The following is a 20,407-nucleotide window of genomic DNA, read 5'->3' on the forward strand; positions in this document are numbered from 1 at the left end:
TGATATAATGTATGGATGCATACAAATGCTAACACTATCTACCAATGCAAAAAGTAATAAACATGCCGTTTTAACAGAAAATATAATGTGTTTGCTGTCAATTTTATTTTCTTTAAGTTTGTTAGTCTTTACAGAAGAACTATCATCCAAAGAAAAGACAGCTTTGTAGCACACCTCCTAAGGAGCCACGGAAGAACTGGGATTCTCACCCTACACAGCCAGGCAAACTGAATTTTCACAGGCACTCCAGAAACAGTCTGTGACTTTTTTTTTTTTTGTGATTTATTGAGGGTTATTAACACGGAATAGGGATGGGAGGTTATTGTATGCATAGTTGACTTCAGGCACAAAACTTTGGCAACAACTTCAGGGACATCTTTTTATACACAGTCTATATACAATCTCTTTGACGCTCCTCCTGCACTCTACCTGTCTGCAGAATCCAGCTGGTTCACTGTAAATGGATCTGACAGGCTTAGTCGGATTTAGCAATGGCATTTTGCAGGCAGGAACTCAAAGTCCCTTGTTGTGTAGCAGAACACAGTGATCAGCTTGCACTTTCCCTCCTGTGGCTACTGGTCCCAGTACCATCTCTTCAGGCACCGCCAACCCACCTGGTTGCAGCTGCCACTTTCACTAGCCCTCCGGGCTCACTTTCCGCCACAGTCCTCCTGACTTACTCACACCAGCCCACCTGGCTGACTGCAGGAGATCTCCAAGGGAATGGATGAAGACTTGGCACACTGCTGTCTTCAGGGAGAACTGACTACATGTGGCAGTCTTCCCCCTTGTAAGTCCCCAGTAGTGCTGCTCTACTCACATGGTCCTTTAACTTGCCTCTGTGCCTCCAGGAAGGTCTTCCCTCTGAGCCCCAGCCCAAGGTCACCCCCTCCAGACTACGGGGCACGGTAAGCCTTGCCCTTTGCCAGCTTCTTCACTGGGGAGTAGAACAATTCTCCTGTGCTCCAGTGAAATGTGATGGAGGTAAGAGGGATACTTCAGACTTGAATGGGTATGACTTGTGGTCTTGTTGCCCCCTCAGGATCAAGGGTATCCAAAACCAACTGGGAAACAACAACAAAAAGAAAGGGGGCGCTCCAACCTAGTGCATTACCACTAAAAACATTTATTAAAATATTAAAAAGTATATATTATACTTACAAAACAGATGTGAATGTACACACATCAACATGATAGACATATGATGTCCAAGGTAGAAAGGGTACTGCGCAGTGCTGGATGGCATGCAATGTACCGCATGAAAGTTTTAGTTGTTGCTTCACTGGGGAGTGACTGATGCCCCCAAAAAATATTCCACCCACCCAATAACCTCCACTCACTAGCTTTAGAAGTTTCTGCAACATTCTAGACCGGGGGAGGCATTAGAGGAATTGTCAGGATGAGTCATCCAGCCCTGACTCACTGAAACCAGATTCACAGCTCAAGCCTAGCCCTGAGCTGACTGAATTTACCAACACTAACAAATCCACACTAACAATCCTACACTAACAACTAGCACACACTAGAGGGTGCTACAGGTTGTTAAACCCTCCCAGGGGATCCTGTGCACAAAACGCATGTCCCCATCCAAATCCATGCATCCTGGTTGCTGAGCTATGGTATTGGATAACTAGCCCTGCCCACGTGCCTAGATTTACAAAAACAATGACCAATGGAGTGGAGTTCTGAGTAACAGCTCAGGAGGAGAGGGGGCATGACGGGCAGTGCTCACTGAGACCATACAGCCACCGCCATCGAACATCACTCTACTTAAATGTGCAGTGCTATCTCCTCATCTCTACTGTATAGTACAGGGGTTGATTTACTAAAAACAAGAGAGTGAAAAATCTGGTGCAGCTGTGCATGGTAGCCAACAGCTTCTAACTTCAGCTTGTTCAATTAAGCTTTCACAAAAAATAAACCTGGAAACTGATTGGTTTCTATACAGATCTGTATTGGATTTTGCATTCTCTAGTTTTAGTAAATCAATCCCACAGAATCTGGAGCTGTAGCCTGCTATTCAGGGGAATAGAGAGAGTGAAAATTGTCAGCTTGTTGTGATTGCAGTGTGCTTTTGTTCACAAAAACACAAGCCAGGTACCATTATGCTGTCTCAGAGTAGTGTAGTAGCTGGTATGTGCAGTTGTCGGCTTGTTTTTTTGTGAATGAAAGAGTTATTTCGGAGCTGAAATTTACAACACAAATTCAGTTTCCACTTTTTCTGTGCCCGCAATAGTGGGCGGCAGGTCCAGACTCTGTGTGTACTAAACAGGAAAGATGAAGAAACAGGCACTGCAGAATGGAGAGGAGACAGAGCTCAGTATGGTCTGTAACTCCTGCTCATGTAAATACCCATATTTCTAGGCTTTAGGGGGTGGAGCCACAGTTAGCAATGGCAGAAAGGTGAATTTATTTTATTTAACAACCACTGCTTGGGTATTAATGGGGACAATAGCGATGTACTAAGCCTTTTTTTCTTCTGATCATAGTTCTTAAAAGTAATGTTTTTATTTTTTTACAATTTATATAAAATATTTGTTTACAAATAAACAGGATATTAAACACGTGATCCTTGATATATTTCAAGCATATTTTAAATTCTGTAATTTGTTTAATTGATACCCTATGTCTGTTCCTTTAGCTTCTTCTCTAACTTTCCTGGATTCATGTAATTTTCAATCTGATGATTTGTGTGGCATGCTGCGGAGCTCAGGTGGTGGCAGTAATTGGCAGCGTGTTACCGTAGCACCAGGAGGACCAAATTCAGACCATACCTATACGGAAAATGGTGTCGGTAAGACACATCTATTATTTGTTACAACATTTTGCATTGCTTTGTCTACTGGTCTATAACAAACTATTACATAGCTTACATTAAACCTTGGACACCTATAAATCAGTATGCTCTTGGCCACGTTGAGAGCATGTCTTTTGTTACCTTTACATTTTCTTTCCCTGTGCCTACAACTGTCATATTGCCCAAACTGATGTAAATATGGTTTAAATTCCGCCTATCTGCAGATTGCAGTGTATAGGTAGGAAGTGAGGTGACAAACAGCAATAAAAACCTTTCCCCACTTTATGCATTGTTTAATGTATATATGTATCCAAAGCCAATTTTTCTTTAAAAACTTTGGGTACAGGAGGGAATGTTCAGAATCCCTGTCAGTTTTTTCACATCTGCATCCCATTGGGGAGATTTCCCTTAAAGTGTCATTAAACCCACATCATAAAAAACGATCAATAAATGCTGTATTATATGCTGTTTATACTTACTCAGTCACCATGAGATTTATTTTCTGTATTCTGCAAGAAACCTGGTTGATCCTGCTGTTCTTTATTTCCACCTTCTGTTCATGTCTCCAGTTCAGATAAGGATTTTACAGCTGTGGCGGCAACTCGGCACATGCTCAGTTTTCAGTGAGTTTCTATGCTGAGCATTTCCTCCCTATCGCATCTGAGCAGCTCATGTGACTATGGAGTCGCACATTTGGGTGTATACACAGTGGTAAATGAGAGCCCACTCCCTCCCTCCTTCTCCAAGCCCACTAACCCACTAATCACAATGGGGAGGGGATATTGTATGTAGATTAATGGTGGCTTCAGCTCCCTCCTAGCTGAAGGGGTGTGACACAGCCTGTGACTGGCAGAAATCCACTCACACTATTGTTATTTCCACAAAATAATAATAATTTGATTTCCAATATATATTTGTATGTCAATTTAGAACAGTTTATTGATATTATTTGTTTTACTCTGTATTCCAAACTCTTTTTTTTTTTTTTTTATTTTGAACATGTTACCAGCAGCAGAGGACTAGAAGCTCCTCCTGCTTATGTTTCTTTTTAGACAGGCTGGGAAATATCTGGGTCATGTGACAGCTGTATATCGATTAGGAAAAAAGTACTTGGATGTTTGTATTTTTATAATAAAATAATTGCCATTATCCACATACAGAAATATAAGGGATAATGTAAACTAAACAGTGTGCGTTTAGTATCCCTTTAAAGTGATTATAAAGACTCCGCTTTTATTTTGTTAAATTAATAAATATGTTATACTTACCTGCTCTGTGCAATGATATTGCATGGAGCGACCCCTGAGCCTCCTCTTTTGGGGATTCCCACCAGTGCTCTTGTCTCCTTTCTGTGTCTGCCACTGCTTACTATGGGAGCAAACTGCTTACAATGGGGCAGATGTGCAGGCTCGCTCCCGAGCCCTGCCCCCGTTCCCTCCTCACAGGATTTGATTGACAGCAGCAGAAACCAATGGCTCTGGCACAGCTCTGGATCGAAAGAGAAGCCAGTTAAGTATTTTTACCTTAATAAAGAGAATGCATTAAGGTGAAAAAAAAAAAAAAGTTATGCCTTTAGAACCACTTAAATGTCCTGTCTATATAGGCACATGTGGTGTTACAGGGAAATCTCCCCAAGTGAAGAGGATGTCCTTAGACAGTTGTCACAGGGCAAATGACCCCACTCGATAATTTTCCCCTCTATTGCTGTTCTGATGATTCAAGATTTTGGATTTAAAGCGGACCTTCAGTTGGTTTATAAGCTTGCTTCTTTAGGACCTGTCTCCCCCTCCTTTATTATCATTGGATTTAAAAATTGTGTTGTGCTTTCTCTAAATACCTTTTTTTCTGGTAGTTCTGGTTTTCATATTCCTCATTTGCATAGGCAAATGATGTAACCAGCGCTAGTCACTTTGACTCCTTGGCCATTATCATGAATCCCAGGAGTTAAGGGTTTTTTTTTCTCGTGAGAGTAGCAGCGAGTAGAAGAGGGCTGGAGGAGGGCCGGATGATGGCGGACAAAAGATGTGTTGTGCCCCTAATTTTTCTGCATGTGACCATCTTCACTGTAGGCAAATGAAGCCATGGCCACTCTATTCCATCCTACATTTAAAGTAAATACATGCATACATGCTAGGTCCACATCTCGGCTACACCTGCGCACTAACCACTTAATTTAAAGCCCTTTGTTTATATATTGCTATAGCAGCAGAAGTTCGCTGCCACTGCTATAGGAATGTGTACATAAAGTACTGAAAGCGTTGTGCTTTTTGCACAAGGCCTGCAAAGATTTGGACCTAGCGTGCATGCGCAATATTTTTCATACCATGCAGGGTGGATTAGAGAGGCCGCGGCTTCACTTGCCCACAGTAAATATGGCCACAGGCAGGAAAAGGATGGATAATAAAACAGCCAAATTTTAAACTGGAAATGATCGAGATTAATAAAAATAAACCTGCACTAGTTAAAAAAAATAGCAGGGCACTGAGTTGTTAAATTACTTTTTTTGATTCTTAAATGTTTTAATTATCTGTAGACTATGTCTGTGTTGATAAGAATTAATGATATTTTCTATGACATTGGATATATCAAAGTTGTTGAAGATTTTATATAATATGTAGTTGGATAGACATTCCTCCATTTCGGGGGGGGGGGGGGGGGTTCTTTGGTGTTATATTACTTGAATTGTTACATTGGTAAATTGCTAAAGTTTATTCATTTTTAATATCATTTTAGGCTATTTTATGCACCTCAGCACTCGCACTGGTAATGCTGGTTATCAAAGTGTACTTGAAAGCAGACTATTCTATCCAGTCCGAAAATATCAGTGTCTGGAATTCTTCTACTATAACAGTGGTAGTGTAAATGACCAGCTCAACATCTGGATCAAGCAGTATACACCAGCCTCCCCCAATGGCACTTATACATTTGTAGACTCTATATCTGGTAAGAAATTTATAGTATTAAAAGGGACTGCACCAAAAACTGTTTCGTGCAGAACCCATGCACAGCCAAGAAATACATAAGATATGAAAACCTATTAAAGTTAAATGTAAAAATATGTCCTATTGGACCATGAAATTATAACCCATTTTTAAGTATGTCCTCTGAAGTTAAAAATCATTGCAAACATTCACTTGGGCCCTATGTATGGTGATCTCATGAAACCAGACCTCTAGTCTTGTCTAAATGTACAAAAGCAAACATGCAGTCATAGAAGGCAATATTTAACATAGATTTCTAAACATAATCACAAAACAAAAAATTACAAATTCTGGTACAGGCTTGATTTCATAGCAAAGTTGGCATACATATCACAAGACGATCAGCCATGCAGGTAATGTGCGACCATTATATTGCATTTTTATGTATGACTGTCCATAGATGTCTTTTGGCATAACTTCAGATGCTAATGCTTATATTCTGGAATTGAGAGCACACTCAATAACTATAGAAAAAGCTTTACTAATGTAGTGCCTATAGACGAGACATTGCTGTCCAATTGGGTGACAGTCATCTCATCATAGTCATGGAAATAAACAAAAAATCAAAAGACTGATAAAATTAATATTAACTTAATAGGAGACTAATTATAGGATTTACAAAAGAAAGAGTTCCAAACATCAAAAAAGGAAATGGATAAGTATGTCGTTATTTGTAATCTTTGTAATATATAATAATTGGAGAAAAATGTTTTTGAATACAGCTACAACCCAAATATTTAGGGCAAGAATGTCCCTTTTAGCAAACCAGAGTAGTGTTTTTGCCTTTCACAATACAACTACTATGCAGGCATTGCAAGATTTTCATTTGCTTATTATCAATGTTTGGTCTTATCCTGTTTTCTGCTTACAGGCCTGCTAGAATTATACGTTTCCACAATTTATTTCCTGAGAGTGTGAAAACCATTGTGGATTTTTTATTTAAAGGGGCCCTTTAAAGTAGGAGTAAATTCCCATGTATATTTAATGAAAGACAGCACTCCTCTCTCGTGTGTAAAGGAAAATTTATATATGTAAGAAAAAATATATATAAAAATATATAAGTGTATCTGACTAGTGTTTAAAACAATATACGCATCACCATCAGATAAAAAACACACAGCATATTACCAGTATGTGGAAAAAAATGCATATAAATATGCATCAGTTCATGAAAAAAAAAAAAAGTCCATAAAAATCCAATATAGTTTATTTTCAGGACTGTGAGACTCCATCCACCAGAACAGAACTTGGCTTAACAGAAAACACACGCTGCTGTGCCCTTCATCCCACCTATGGGTGTCCTCTCACCTGCTTGAATAGACCTCACCAGTAGGGATGATCGAACGGTTCGGGTCGACCATTGGTTTGACTCGAACATTGGCTGTTCGGAATTCGGCAACCAGAACTGCCCAAAATGCAATGGGATAGGAACTGGGCTTTAAAAGCCCGTGAATGGACCAGAAACATCAGTAAAAAATAGAGAGGCTGTGGAAGAGAGTGGAAGCATTTCAGTTACTCCTGCTGCTCCAGTGTCATTTAGCAATTATTAGTGTGAGGAAAGGGATATGCAGTGTAGTTAGGGTACTATATACCACTATAGTTAGATTCAATAATCTAGTTTCTGCAGGGAAAGTCTTAAGTGTCAGGGTGACCGTAATGTAGTTTAGGGTGAACTAACTCTGACTGCTATGCCAGGGTGACCGAACTCATCCATGTCAGGGTGACCACCAGAAAGAAAAGATAATTTTTCTTAGAATTTTTAGTAGAGCAGGGATGGGGTTCTGCTCCTTTCACACCTGGGCGTTTTTGTTTCAGGCGCTTATTGTGCTTTTTTGTGGACGTTTTTGGAGGCAGGCATGACATCTGAACTTCTGTATATAGGGGTATATATATATATATATATATATACACACACACACACACATATATATATATATATATATATATATATATATATATATATATATATACACATATAGGTGTGAAAGGAGCGGAACCCCATCCCTGCGCTACTGAAATTATTTTACTATATGTGTGTGTGTATGTGTATGTATGTGTGTGTGTGTGTGTGTGTATATATATATATATATATATATATATATATATATATATATATATATATATAGTGTGTGTGTATATATACCCCTATACAGAAGTTCAGATGTCATGCCTGCCTCCAAAGACGCCCAAAAAAATGCCCAATAAACGCCTAAAACAAAAACGCCCAGGTGTGAAAGGAGCGGAACCCCATCCCTGCGCTACCAAAAATTCTAAGAAAAATTATCTTTTTTTTTTTCTGGTTCTGGACATGCTACAGAGCTGAAACTTCACAGGTACACTTTTTAGACCACCCAGACACTAAATCCAAAGAAATCTCCTTTTTTTTTTTTCAATAATTTTTTCAATAATTGGCTCTCTATCAAAAACGACCATTTTTAAGAACTTTTTTTTGTGTGATTAATAGTCCCTGGGGCATGACCCAGAACCCTACGTACTTTTTAGGGACATTTATTGGGTTTTAGGGCTTCAAAATGGTGTTTTTTGATTACTGAAGTTCGGGTCCCATTGATTTCAATGGGGTTCTGGAATCCGAACCCGAACTTTCGGGAAGTTCGGGTGTTCTGGCCGAACCAAACTTTTCAAAAGTTCGATCATCCCTACTCACCAGTAAGAAGGGGTCAATAGCGCTTTGCAGTAGTATAGTGGCACTGCTTCCACTGGCGTTTTTAGGTAAGCCTGTGATAATGTGCTAGTATGTAATGCATACTAGCACATTATTGTATACCATTTACCTGTAAAAGCCTACATTGTGTAGACATCCAAACGCTCTGAGAAAGCTGTTAAGCACTGCCATCTTGGATGTCAGCAGCCCTAGCAGACTGAGAGCTGTCTCTCAAGTTAAGCTCTATCATATTTCTCTTTGCTCCCCTTGCCCCAAACAGCTACATCAAAGGCTATGTAGGGGAGGGAAGGAGCACTGTTACTGGCCAACACAGAGAGTAATTAGGTTTTCCTAGAAGAGTTGAGGGCTATGACATGCAGGGAGGGGTTGTGCTTGGGAATTAAAAAAAATTATGAAAGGACAATATGAAAGAAGTTTGTTTGAAATCTTTGCAAATTTATTAAAGATAATAAAATAAAAAATCCCAAGTACATAAGTATTCACAGCCTTTGCTCAATACTTTGTTGAAGCACCTTTGGCACCAATTACAGCCTCAAGTCTTTTTGAGTATGATGCTACAAGCTTGGCACAGCTATTTTTGGGCAGTTTCTCTCATTCTTCTTTGCAGGACCTCTCAAGTTCCATCAGGTTGGATGGGGAGCATTGGTGTACAGCCATTTTTAGATCTCTTCAGAGATGTTCAATCGGGTTCAAGTCTGGGCTCTGGCTTGGCCACTCAAGGACATTCACAAAGTTGCCCCGTAGCCACTTCTTTGTTATCTTGGCTGTGTGCTTAGGGTCATTGTCCTGTTGGAAGATAAACCTTAGACCCAGTCTGAGGTCCAGAGTGCTCAGAAGCAAGTTTTCATCAAGGACGTCTCTGCACATTGCTGCATTCACCTTTCCCTTGATCCTGACTAGTCTCCCAGTTACTGCCACTGAAAACCATCCCAACAGCATGATGCTGCCACCACCATGCTTCACTGTAGGGATGGTATTGGCCAGGTGATGAGCGGGGCCTGGTTTCCCCCAGACATGACGCTTGCCATTCAGGCCAAAGAGTTCAATCTTTGTTTTATCAGACCAGAGAATTTCGTTTCTCATGGTCTAAGAGTCCTTCAGATGCAATTTGGCAAACTCCAGGCAGGTTGTCATGTGCCTTTTACTGAGGAGCAGCTTCCATCTGGCCACTCTATCATACAGGCCTGATTGGTGGAGTGCTGCAGAGATGGTTGTTCTTCTGGAAGTTTCTCCTCTCTCCACAGAGAAACGCTGGAGCTTTGTCAGAGTGACCAATGGGTTCTTGGTCCCCTCCCTTGCTAAGGCTCTTCTTCCTCGATCACTCAGTTTGGCTGGGCAGCCTAGTCTAGGAAGAGTCCTGGTGGTTCCAAACTTCTTCAATTTATGAATGGTGGAAGCCACTGTACTCATTAGGACCTTCAATGCTGCAGAAATCTTTCTGTACTCTTCCCTAGATCTGTGCCTTGATACAATCCTGTCCGGGAAGTCTACAGGCCATTTCTTGGACTTCATGGCTTGGTTTAGGCTCTGACATGCAGGGTTAACTGTGGGACCTTTTATAGACAGATGTGTGCCTTTCCAAATCATGTCTAATCAACTGAATTTACCACAATCAAGTTGTACAAACATCTCAAGGATGATCAGTGGAAAAAGGATGCACCTGAGCTCAAGTTTGAATGTCATGGCAAAGGCTGTGAATATTTATGTACATGTGATTTTTTTTATTTTTAAAACATTTGCAAAGATTTCAAACAAATTTCTTTCATGTCATTATGAGGTATTGTTTGTAGAATTTTGAGGAAAATAATGCTTGAGGTCATTGTAGCCGTATTAGTGCACTTGCGACAGAGACAATTGAGTACTGTCCGTGATACTTTTTTTATTTGCACTAACATACAATTTTTCAGGACAAGCTTTCGGGGTATGTCCCCTTCATCAAGATCCAAGCAGTACTGATTCACAAAATGTTTAGCAGAATGTTAAAAAAACACACAATCTCTAAGCCAAAGGAAAAAAAGAGAAAACCAAACAAACATAAACAAATTTAACTGGCAATGGTAATAAAACTAGCATAGTTAGTGAGATAAGACAGAGGGAGAGCTGAAGACAGGGGGGAAGGTGGGGGGGGGGGGGGGGTAATCACAGAGCGGGTCGTAAAACTGTGGGATAATGAGTAAGGAATCCCATATCTAAATTTAAGCCGTTATTTTTTGTGTCAAAAAGAGGTATCATTCTTAATTCAAAAGGAAAGGAAAAGTTTTGAATTAAGAATGATACTTCTTTTTGACACAAAAAATAAAGGCTTAAATTTAGATATGGGATTCCTTACTCATTATCCCACAGTTTTACGACCCCCTCTGTGATTATCCCCCCCCACCTTCCCCCCTGTCTTCAGCTCTCCCTCTGTCTTATCTCACTAACTATGCTAGTTATTACCATTGCCAGTTAAATTTGTTTATGTTTGTTTGTTTTTTTTCCTTTGGTTTAGCCCCCGTTCACACTGGGGCGACCTGTCAGGCGACCTGGTCGCCTGACAGGTCGCCATAGGTCGCCTTCCATAGAGAAGCTGCGGACCCGTTCTAATAGGAGCGACACAAGTTGCTCCGACTTAGAAAAAGGGTCCGGAGCTTCTTTGGGGCGACCTGCATAGACTTCAATGTTATGAAGTCCGTGCCGGCCGCTCCTAGGTCGCGGGGCGAGCAGCACGCCGCGACCTATGAGGTCGCCCTGCAAAGTGGCGTCGCCCCAGTGTGAACGGGGCCTTAGAGATTGTGTGTTTTTTTACCATTCTGCTAAACATTTTGTGAATCAGTACTGCTTGGATTTTGATGAAGGGGACATACCCCGAAAGCTTGTCCTGAAAAATTGTATGTTCGTGCAAATAAAAAAAGTATCACGGACAGTACTCAATTGTCTCTGAGGAAAATAATGAATTTAATCCATTTTGGAATAAGGCTGCAACCTAACAAAATATGGAAAAAGTGAAGCGCCGTGAATACTTTCCGGATGCACTGTATTTTATTGGGTAGATGACCCGATTATGCAGCAAAATAATTATGCAATGTGTCAGTAGGGAAATAAATATACTAATTTATGTAATAGCAAGGTCTGCTACTTCCAGTCAGAGTAAGGCCTGCAGATTGTTGTACAGGAGTACTGAGTTACTTTCTAGAGGAGAGGGATGATAAAAGGAAAATAATGTGCATTGCAAATATGCCAGACAGAATGAAACTGCGCTTTAAATTTCTCGGAGCGCATATTTACAGATTCCTATGCATAGTTAACAACTTTGATTACAAACGTTTTTTTTTTTTAATTGGCGAAAAGCTGTTTAGCGTGCTATGTTGCATTGGCACATGACCTTGGCATCTTGCACAAGTGCCATTCAATTCCATTTACAAATTTAAAGGGGTAGGATTGTACAGGCTAAGATATGAAGCTCTGGTATTTGGGAATAGTGGCCATATAGAAAAGGGAAAGTGAAAAGGAAAAGTAGAATGAGAGGGGGGGCGTGAAATCTGGTCCTGTAGACCTCCCCATCACTATAGAGGGGAAGTTGGTGTGGGAGGTGGACTACATATGCTGTGAATCTCCTCATTAAAAAGTTATGGCACAGATCACTACTTAAACTGAGCTAGAATAGGCCAGCATATCCTGATAGTAAAAATAAAGCCATCCGTGAAAGCCCTAAACTTTTCCTCTCGGTGATAGAGAGAGAGACTGTCAGGTGTTCCATTTTTCTAATTTGGTTAACTTTGGCAAGATGGTGACCTAAATCAACTGAGGTTAGTTGGTGCACAAGCTTTTACCCAGAATAGGCGAATTTTTAGGCAACTCCAAAAGATATGTAAAAGAGAGCTTGGATGAGAATAGCATCTCCAGCCAAGATTAGACAACTGTGGATATATCATGTGGAGAAACATTGGTGCTCTTAAATGTGTCATATTCTTGTATTGACTTGGTTGTTACAATTGGACAGTACTTGTTTGATAATATTGATAATGAACATTGTTTATTGCAATTTGCAGGTAATCCTGCTAATTACTGGAGGCTCCGCTATACTTCATTACGTGCGACAAATAAGTTCAGATTTGTATTTCAAGGAATCAAGGGAAGTGGAAATTCCAGTGGTGGTTTCTCTATTGATGACATCAACTTATCTGAAACAGAATGTCCACAAAATACTTGGCATATCAGAAACTTTGCACAGCAAATAAATAATACATTTATTTACAGTCCACCCTTCTACTCTAAAGATGGCTATGCCTTTCAGATTGGATTATATGGCTACGCTTCTCAAGACTCACCTTTTAACATTGCGACATATCTGTTTCTGATATCAGGAGCCAATGATAAAACTCTTCAATGGCCCTGTCTTTGGAGACAAGTGACAGTAGAGTTCCTGGACCAGAACGCAAATGCTAAGCAGCGAGTGACAAACATGAAGAGCATTACAACTGATCAAACAATATGTAAGTTTATGACGCAGAAAGAAGTAGAGCAGGGTAAAAACCAAGCAAAATAGATTTTGCGCCATTGAGTATGTCTCAGTAGTTTACAGACTGAGAAATATGTTTTTGTTTCAGTTTTCCATATCTTGCTGGTTCCTCTGGATATGGCAACAGCTGCCCTAACCTAAACGTAGCCTAACCCCAAAACAAAGATTTCATATATTACAACTTACCTGTCCTAAGCCGTTGTGATTGCATTTGCTGTTTTCAGGCTTTTTCCATTATTTTGACCTGGTAACCTTGTGAATAACACTCTTCTTGGTCCTGGGTAGCTACGCTCACCCCAGTCCACTGTATGTACATAGGGAGCCTTGGTTACTTTCCAGGGCGGACTTAAAATATGTGTTCCTTCCTGCATTTTCATGGTTTTGATTTTAGTTTAGTTCACAGGAAGTGACAACAACACTGCATTTCTGGCAAGATCTACAGGTATTTTCTGTACTTATTGACAATGTTTTAGACTGAAAAATTAAAACGAATGTAGCTACCACATCTAAGGACTGGTAATCTGCCATATTAAATGTTTGTTCTTGGGTTTAGTTATTCTGCCTCCATAACTTTATAACTAATGAATAGCCAAATTGTCGTTCCAAGAGGGACATTTTCAGATTGCTTATAATTTGCATCTGGTTAGGTAATCAGAAATGTAATTATTCTATGTCATGGTACCTCTTTTAGCAAAATTTTATATTTTAGGTCAGATTTGTAAGTACTGGAGCAAAGGAAATATAGCACTGCTGGCCATAATACTTTAAGAGGAATTCCAAATTACAGTAGATTAGGCTAGTTAAGTGTAAGCTGGAATTCGACTTTAATTCGCTGTGATGAATAGGTTTCTACCTTGTTCTGAAAAAAAAAAAAAAATGTAATCAGATAGGTTGTTTTAGGTAAGAGTGTACTGCATTTGCTCTAGCTATAAACCAGACTTCCTTTTAGTAGAATTTAGTTTAAGGTGACCAGATTTTTCAAATGAAATCCAGTGACATTTAGATATATATTTTTAATAGTAATGGAGGCAATTTTTAGCGGGACTGAAATAAATTGTGGTGGACAAATTGGACACTCAGTGACACTTTTGATTCTTTGTGGGAACCAGTGACACTAATACAGTAATCAGTGCTAAAAATATACACTGTTACTGTACTAATGACACTGGCTGGGAAGGGATTAACAAAGGCTTAAATGTGTGCCTAACGTGTGTTTTCTTTCACTGTGGGGGAGGTGCTTTTACTAGGGGAAGGCCTAGATCCAAGTCCATGCTTTGCAGGAACACAGGATTAACATCTTCCATACTGACAGAACGGCGATCTGCCTTGTTTACATAGACTGCCATTCTGCCTGTGTACAGAATGATCGACCGGTACCGGCAGATCCCAGAAGTGCAGGATCACTTGTATATACATGATTCTGTGCAGTGCGACCGCCCTTTAGCAGTACATCTGAAACGGCAACTGGTTAAGATCATCAGCATTATGATAACTTATCGGCAGCAGGCGCTCTATCATGGCTCTGGCTGTCACTCTCACATGACATGTCTTCTGGGTGCTGATTTTGTAAACTTTTGACCAATAATCCGCACACAGCAGCCATGTTATGTGACACACTGTGACAGAGCCATGATAGAGCACCCCCTGCCTGTGAGTTATGATTACCATCCATGATGCTCAAGAGACAGACACAGTGCAATGTAGTCTATTCAAAGTCACCCCCAAAGCACACCTGTGTTGAAGCCTTGAAGGCACTGGCAGTCCCATTAACAGATCTGCTTTCCCTCTGTCCCTGCTGCTGGACACTATCAGCTGAGCTCAGCTGCCTCTCTCTGCTTGTCCCCGCCATCACCACCCGCCTCACAGCCTCTCAAGTCGCGCTCTCCAGGCCCCCGGCTACTATTGGGTGGGGAGCGGAGCTGAGCGGAGGAAGATCACTTCGCTGGGGAAGGCAAAGAGATAGGCAGGCGTCTGGCTGGGGACTTAAGCTAAGGCAGAAGAACATGAGAGCAAAAGCGAAATGGGAATGCGCCTGAAACTGAAGAAATAGTCTCTCCGCTCTGACCAGCACATGATCATCAGAAAGGGGCAAAGATAATGGAAAAATGCACCCCCTTAAGCTAGTAGAAGTGTCGGAGCAGGCAGGGTGTATTTCAGAATTTATTTATTTTTTTAATTCTTCACTGACTGTCTTTTAAATTGCCCGAGCCCCTGTTCAAATCCAATCCGGGGAAAGACTTTGTCCAGGGACAGTGTCCTCAGTCCAGGGATGTCCGGTCACCTTAACTTAGTTTCATATCACCAAAAACTATCACAGAAAGGAAACAAACTGCTATCTGGGCTTTAGTCTTTTGTGAGTCTGTATTATAAATCCAGTTTACTACATACTGCATTCCAAAGCAAATGACTAGCCTAGGGAAAATGTTTGTAGAGTCAAAGAAAGTGCACCTTTTTAAATGCTTCTCTGATATGCTGGAATCAGGTGTTGGCTTGGAGTCTTTCACTCCTCCACACATAGCTCAGTATAATTCAGAGGAAAAGCCACACATCGATGAAATCTTCACAGGCCCCCAAAACCATGGGCGGAAGTTTGTTGTCTGTTTATACTGCGCTATATGGAAAAGGCTGTTTAGCAAATTTGGGCCAGTCTACATCATCCTTCTTCTGAATATGGCAAAATAGAGAATGTAATGCTGTCTTCTATAAAAAAAAAAAAAAAGTGATTTAAAGGCTGGAGGACTAAAATCCATTTAAGTTGTCACAAAAGAGATGACATGAGGATGTATTTTTCTATAGCAGAAGTGCACTATGGGGTTGATTTACTAAACCTGCAAAATCTAGTGCCGTACTGCATAGAAACCAATCAGCTTCCATGGTTTTTGTCAAAGCTTAAAAGAGAAGTATGGCCTATGGGAGAAAAAACAAAAACACTATACTTACCTAGGTGGATGCAGCATCAATCCGATGCTGCATCTGTCCCCAGTCAGCTCTGCAGTGAGAAGTGAGTGATCAAACACCATGATCGTTTAGTTTTCCCCCTTCGCTCTGAGCAGAGAGCTTCAGCTGTCAGTCTCTGGCTCTTTGCTCTCCCCTCCAGCGCTCACTGGAGTGCTGGCGGTGGAGGGGCAGGAGAGGCTGTCTCAGACTCTCGGCGGATCGCTGAGAGGCTGAGCCAGGTGCCAGCCCAGGCATCTGGATGTATCCCGACTATATGGTTGGGATCTTTTCAGAGTCTGGACCGGCTCTGTGATGTCAGCAGAAAGCATGCTTCAACCCGCTATCAGCTGAAAACGAGTCACAGGAGTGCAGAACGAACTGCACTCCTGGGACCCATAGGAGAAATATAGCCAAAAGAGCTTTGGCTATTCTTCTTTAATTGAACAAGCTGAAGTTAGAAGTTGATTGGCTACCATGCACAGGCTCACCAGAATTGAGCAAGCTGAAGTTAGAATTTGATTGGTTACCATGCACAAGTACACCAGATTTTGCACTCTCCAGTTTTAGTAAAGTAAACCCTTATGTCTCCCAGTACTTAAAATATAAGTTTACTCATAACAACCTGGTAAAAATAATGTTCTTTAGCAAGGAACATACATTCCACATTAATAATTATACCATCAAAATGAATATGTGCTGTAAAATGCCTCCAGCATTGTTCCTGTTTCTTCTTGCTGGTGGCTGCCTTTTTGCTGAAACCCAGAACCCCTGAACAGCAGTAAATATTTAGGCTGTCCGCCAACTGGCCTCTACAAATTCAGCACAGTGCCTTAAATAGAGAGCAAGTGAGCATGTGCAGAGCAGAGCATAGCTATACCTGCAAAAGGGGCCAACCTGACGTGATCTAGCAGGACTTTATTTTCTTAAAGTGATTGTAAAGTGTTGTTTTAAAAAAAACAAAAAAAAAAAACAAACATGTTATACTTACCTCCTCTGTGCAATTGGTTTTGCACAGAGCAGCCTGGATCATCCTCTTTTCGGCTCCCTCGTTGCTGCTCCTGGCCCCTCCCCCTATCAAGTGCCACCACAGCAAGCAGCTTGCTATGGGGGCACCCGAACCGAGCTGCAGCTCTGTGTGTCCATTCAGACATGGAGCTGCCATTCGGCCTCGCCCCCTCTCTCTCCTGATTGTCTCCCTGACTTTGAAAGCCACGGGAGCCAATTGCGCTGCGGCTATATCTCAGCCAATCAGGAGGGAGATTCTCAGACAGCCGAGGGACTTGTGGACATCGCTGGACAGAGGAGGGGGCTCAGATAAGTATTAGGGGTTGCTGGGGAGGCTGCTACACACAGAAGGCATTTTATCTTAATGCATAGAATGCATTAAGATAACAAAAACTTCCTGCCTTTACAACTCCTTTAATTTAAGCTGCAATATACAGTAAAACCTTGGCCTGCGAGCATAATTGGTTCTGGGGAACATGCTTGTAATCCAAAGCACTCTTATATCAAAGCAAATTTTCCCAAGAGAAATAATGGAAACTAGAATGATTCTTTCAACAACCATTTATTCGTAAGTCCTTCAGTTTATAGTCCATATAAAAAGATTATAGCAATGTGACAGGTTGTGTAATCATAAAATGTCCATCCAAAAATGGCAGCCTCCACAAGGGGATTGGAAGCAAAATCCAACAGGAACTACAGAGTATAAAAGAGAAGAGAGGCGCCTCTAAGTGTAACAATATGGTTACATTTAATGAAGGTACAACATTTAGCAACTCAGATGGTTTATGATTAAAAGAGGCACATCTAAGTATGCAGGTATCCGGGATAAAGCTGTCCACGTGGACCATCCTCCTCACTGCTGGCTGACAGTCGTGACTACAAAGACCACCCTACAGTAGAGCGATCTGAAAGCAAGGCTTGAAGTGCTCGTGGAGCGCAGTGTGAAAGGGATGACATAGATGGAAGTGCGGAGGATAGTCTATGCGGACAGCTTTACCCCGGATGCCTGCATACTTAGATGTGCATGTTTTAATCATCAACCATGTGCGTTAAATGTAGTACCTTCATTAAATGTAACCATATTGTTACACTTAGAGGGACCTCTCTTCTCTTTTATACCCAGTTGTGACATGATGATACTTGTATATCAAGACATCGCTTGTTTACTAAGTCATAATTTATAAAGAAATGTTGCTTGTCTTGCAAAATGCTCTTAAACCAAGTTTCTCTCAATCCAAGGTTTTACTGTATCACTTTTTTTTATTCTTGGTTTAATATCGCTTCATTTTTTTCATTTTCAATTTGTTTAAAAACCTAAACATGTATATTTCAACTTTTAGATAATGGCACATACTATTTGTGGAATAACCCTGCACTTGTTGGATGGAATAAAAAGTTCTCTAATGGAACCCAATACAAAATGACTGGAGGCACTGGAGTTATCCATTTCACATCTAAAGAATGGCTGAACAGAAATAATTTCCTGAAAGGCGGAGATGCTTTTATTCTCATATCCGTAGAAGGTAGGAGAATCTTGCTCTAATATTGATATAATATGCTTGTTCTGTGAAGTGTCTATGGTAGAAAAAGTTCTGATATCAGTACTTGTTCTTGCCACTCATTAAACACCAAAACGCAGGTTTCCAAGTGTAGCACCCTTGTCTTAATGCAGGGTTGCTATTCAAATTTAGTTTGCTGGGCAGTAACTAGCTTGGCTATTTTTATACTGTGGTAAATTGGACTTCCTCTTAATCTAGGTTTGATTGCGTTTCTCCCTTCCGTCAGTAGGTGGCACTGTTGCCTCTGACACTAGAGTGGGAATTACAGTTAAACTGTTAATGTCCATGTCTCTCTCAGCCAATTACAGTATGGCTGTGGCATTCTGGGAGACCTTATTTAACTGAGGGGAGGTCCAATAATCGTTCTCTTCCCAACCGGACCCCCTTCGGGGAGGCTGTGTGCTATTGTGCTGCTGCTGGCTAGGCCTGAGGCCTGGGGCCTAGTCACATGCCTGGGATTCTGCTGAGGAGAGCCAGCGACCCACATGGAAAAGAACATCCACAGACCTCCAGTAACCTGTGTGAGTAACCTGCCTGTTTCATATGGAAGACAGCTGTCCAGCCCGTACAGACCACAAAAGAGATTGAGTCTGCTGGAGAGGAGTTGCCTCCCAGATCAATCTGAAGCTTTATGGATACTGAATGAATCTCAAGGTCTGTTATCCTGTACCGCTGTCTAAGTACCTGTCTTTTTTTAATCAGAGTCTGCCATATTGACTGTTCGCTAAGGGTGTCCTGAGCCCTACCCCTCTCACCCCCAGTTTATTCTTGTCCTGTTGAGAAGAAATAAACTATTTGGTTACTTCAGCATAAAAGTGACTGGCGCCCATCGTTTCTTTTACCTGCATCACTACCCACCATGCCTGACAATCCACACCCACAGGAGGTATGTAGGCCCTCTCTGCCTCTGAGGTTCACCACTAGGCCCTAGGAGGTTCCGGGGGTTCACTACACAAGGTTACAATGAAGTGCATTTTCCTTTTTTCTCTATTTAAAGAGGAGCTATACTCCCCATCCCTCCAACACTGCAATGTCCTGAAACTCCCCACCTGCTGTTGACATCTTCAGCCTGGTGGTTTTCGAGTAATGATCCCTGGCCATTTTAAATGTGACGTCACTTCCACACATTTATGGGAGTTTAGTGATCTCGGCATTGCCGAAATTGTAGACTAAACTGCATTCAGTGTAAATTGCAGACAGGCAGGTAAGCAACTTTGATGCAGAAGGGACATGGTATGTCTCTTCTGCAGTAGAAATCATGTCTGTTAACAATTTATTTTCATTAAAGTCCGTTAAATATACCATTGGGAGCATTTTGTTATTTTTTGCATGTTTGACACAAATATAGCGGTTGATCCTGTGAGTTTGTAACTTCCTGTGCATTAAAATCTCAAGGGTTATCAGCCATGCCAAATTCACCTCCTTAAACTACAGAACACCCTCCTTCCTAAAATATAGGGAGACTTATGTGTAGGGGTTGGGGGTGTACTGTAGTCCAAATCAGATGCATGTAGCCGAGGGTGACAATGCTACTCCTCCATAGATACAGTACAGTAAGTGAGGGTCTTCACCCCAGGTCAGGAAGTGTATTAATGCAGGATTATCATGTGAAAAGAATAAAAGGAATGCAGCCACCACCAACATCTATAGAATGGTAAGCTGTAAAATATAATTTTTTCTTCCTTAGTTTAGACACTTCAACTTTGAGCTTTCAGTATTTCTATTATCATGATTTTCTGACATGTCACATGTTAATGCAATAGTATATACACATCTAAAAAAAAATTAAAGGGAAACTTTGAAAAAACATCAGTTCTCAATGGGGAAAAATCTCATGCTGGACATACTGATATGAACTGGGTAATGTGTTAGGATCTATACTGATATGGACTGGGTAACGTGTTAAGAATGAAAGAATGGCACATCATTTGATGGAAATTAAAATGA

General features: G+C 41.0%; 1 protein-coding gene across 1 annotated transcript in view; it reads left to right on the plus strand.

Annotated features, from left to right (window-relative positions):
• LOC309556037 (meprin A subunit beta-like) overlaps positions 1 to 20,407 on the plus strand; it is a gene marked incomplete at both ends in the record, with an annotated part of 52,772 nt that overhangs the window by 26,040 nt on the left and 6,325 nt on the right. Inside the window, 4 exons of the mRNA XM_082258312.1 lie at positions 2,642 to 2,794; positions 5,531 to 5,740; positions 12,490 to 12,933; positions 18,242 to 18,424. Coding sequence (XP_082114438.1) covers positions 2,642 to 2,794; positions 5,531 to 5,740; positions 12,490 to 12,933; positions 18,242 to 18,424 — 990 coding nt within the window. The remainder of the gene's footprint in view (positions 1 to 2,641; positions 2,795 to 5,530; positions 5,741 to 12,489; positions 12,934 to 18,241; positions 18,425 to 20,407) is intronic.

This window comes from Pelophylax lessonae (genome assembly GCF_965119305.1).
Source record: "Pelophylax lessonae genome assembly, chromosome: 5".
Lineage (NCBI taxonomy): Eukaryota > Metazoa > Chordata > Amphibia > Anura > Ranidae > Pelophylax > Pelophylax lessonae.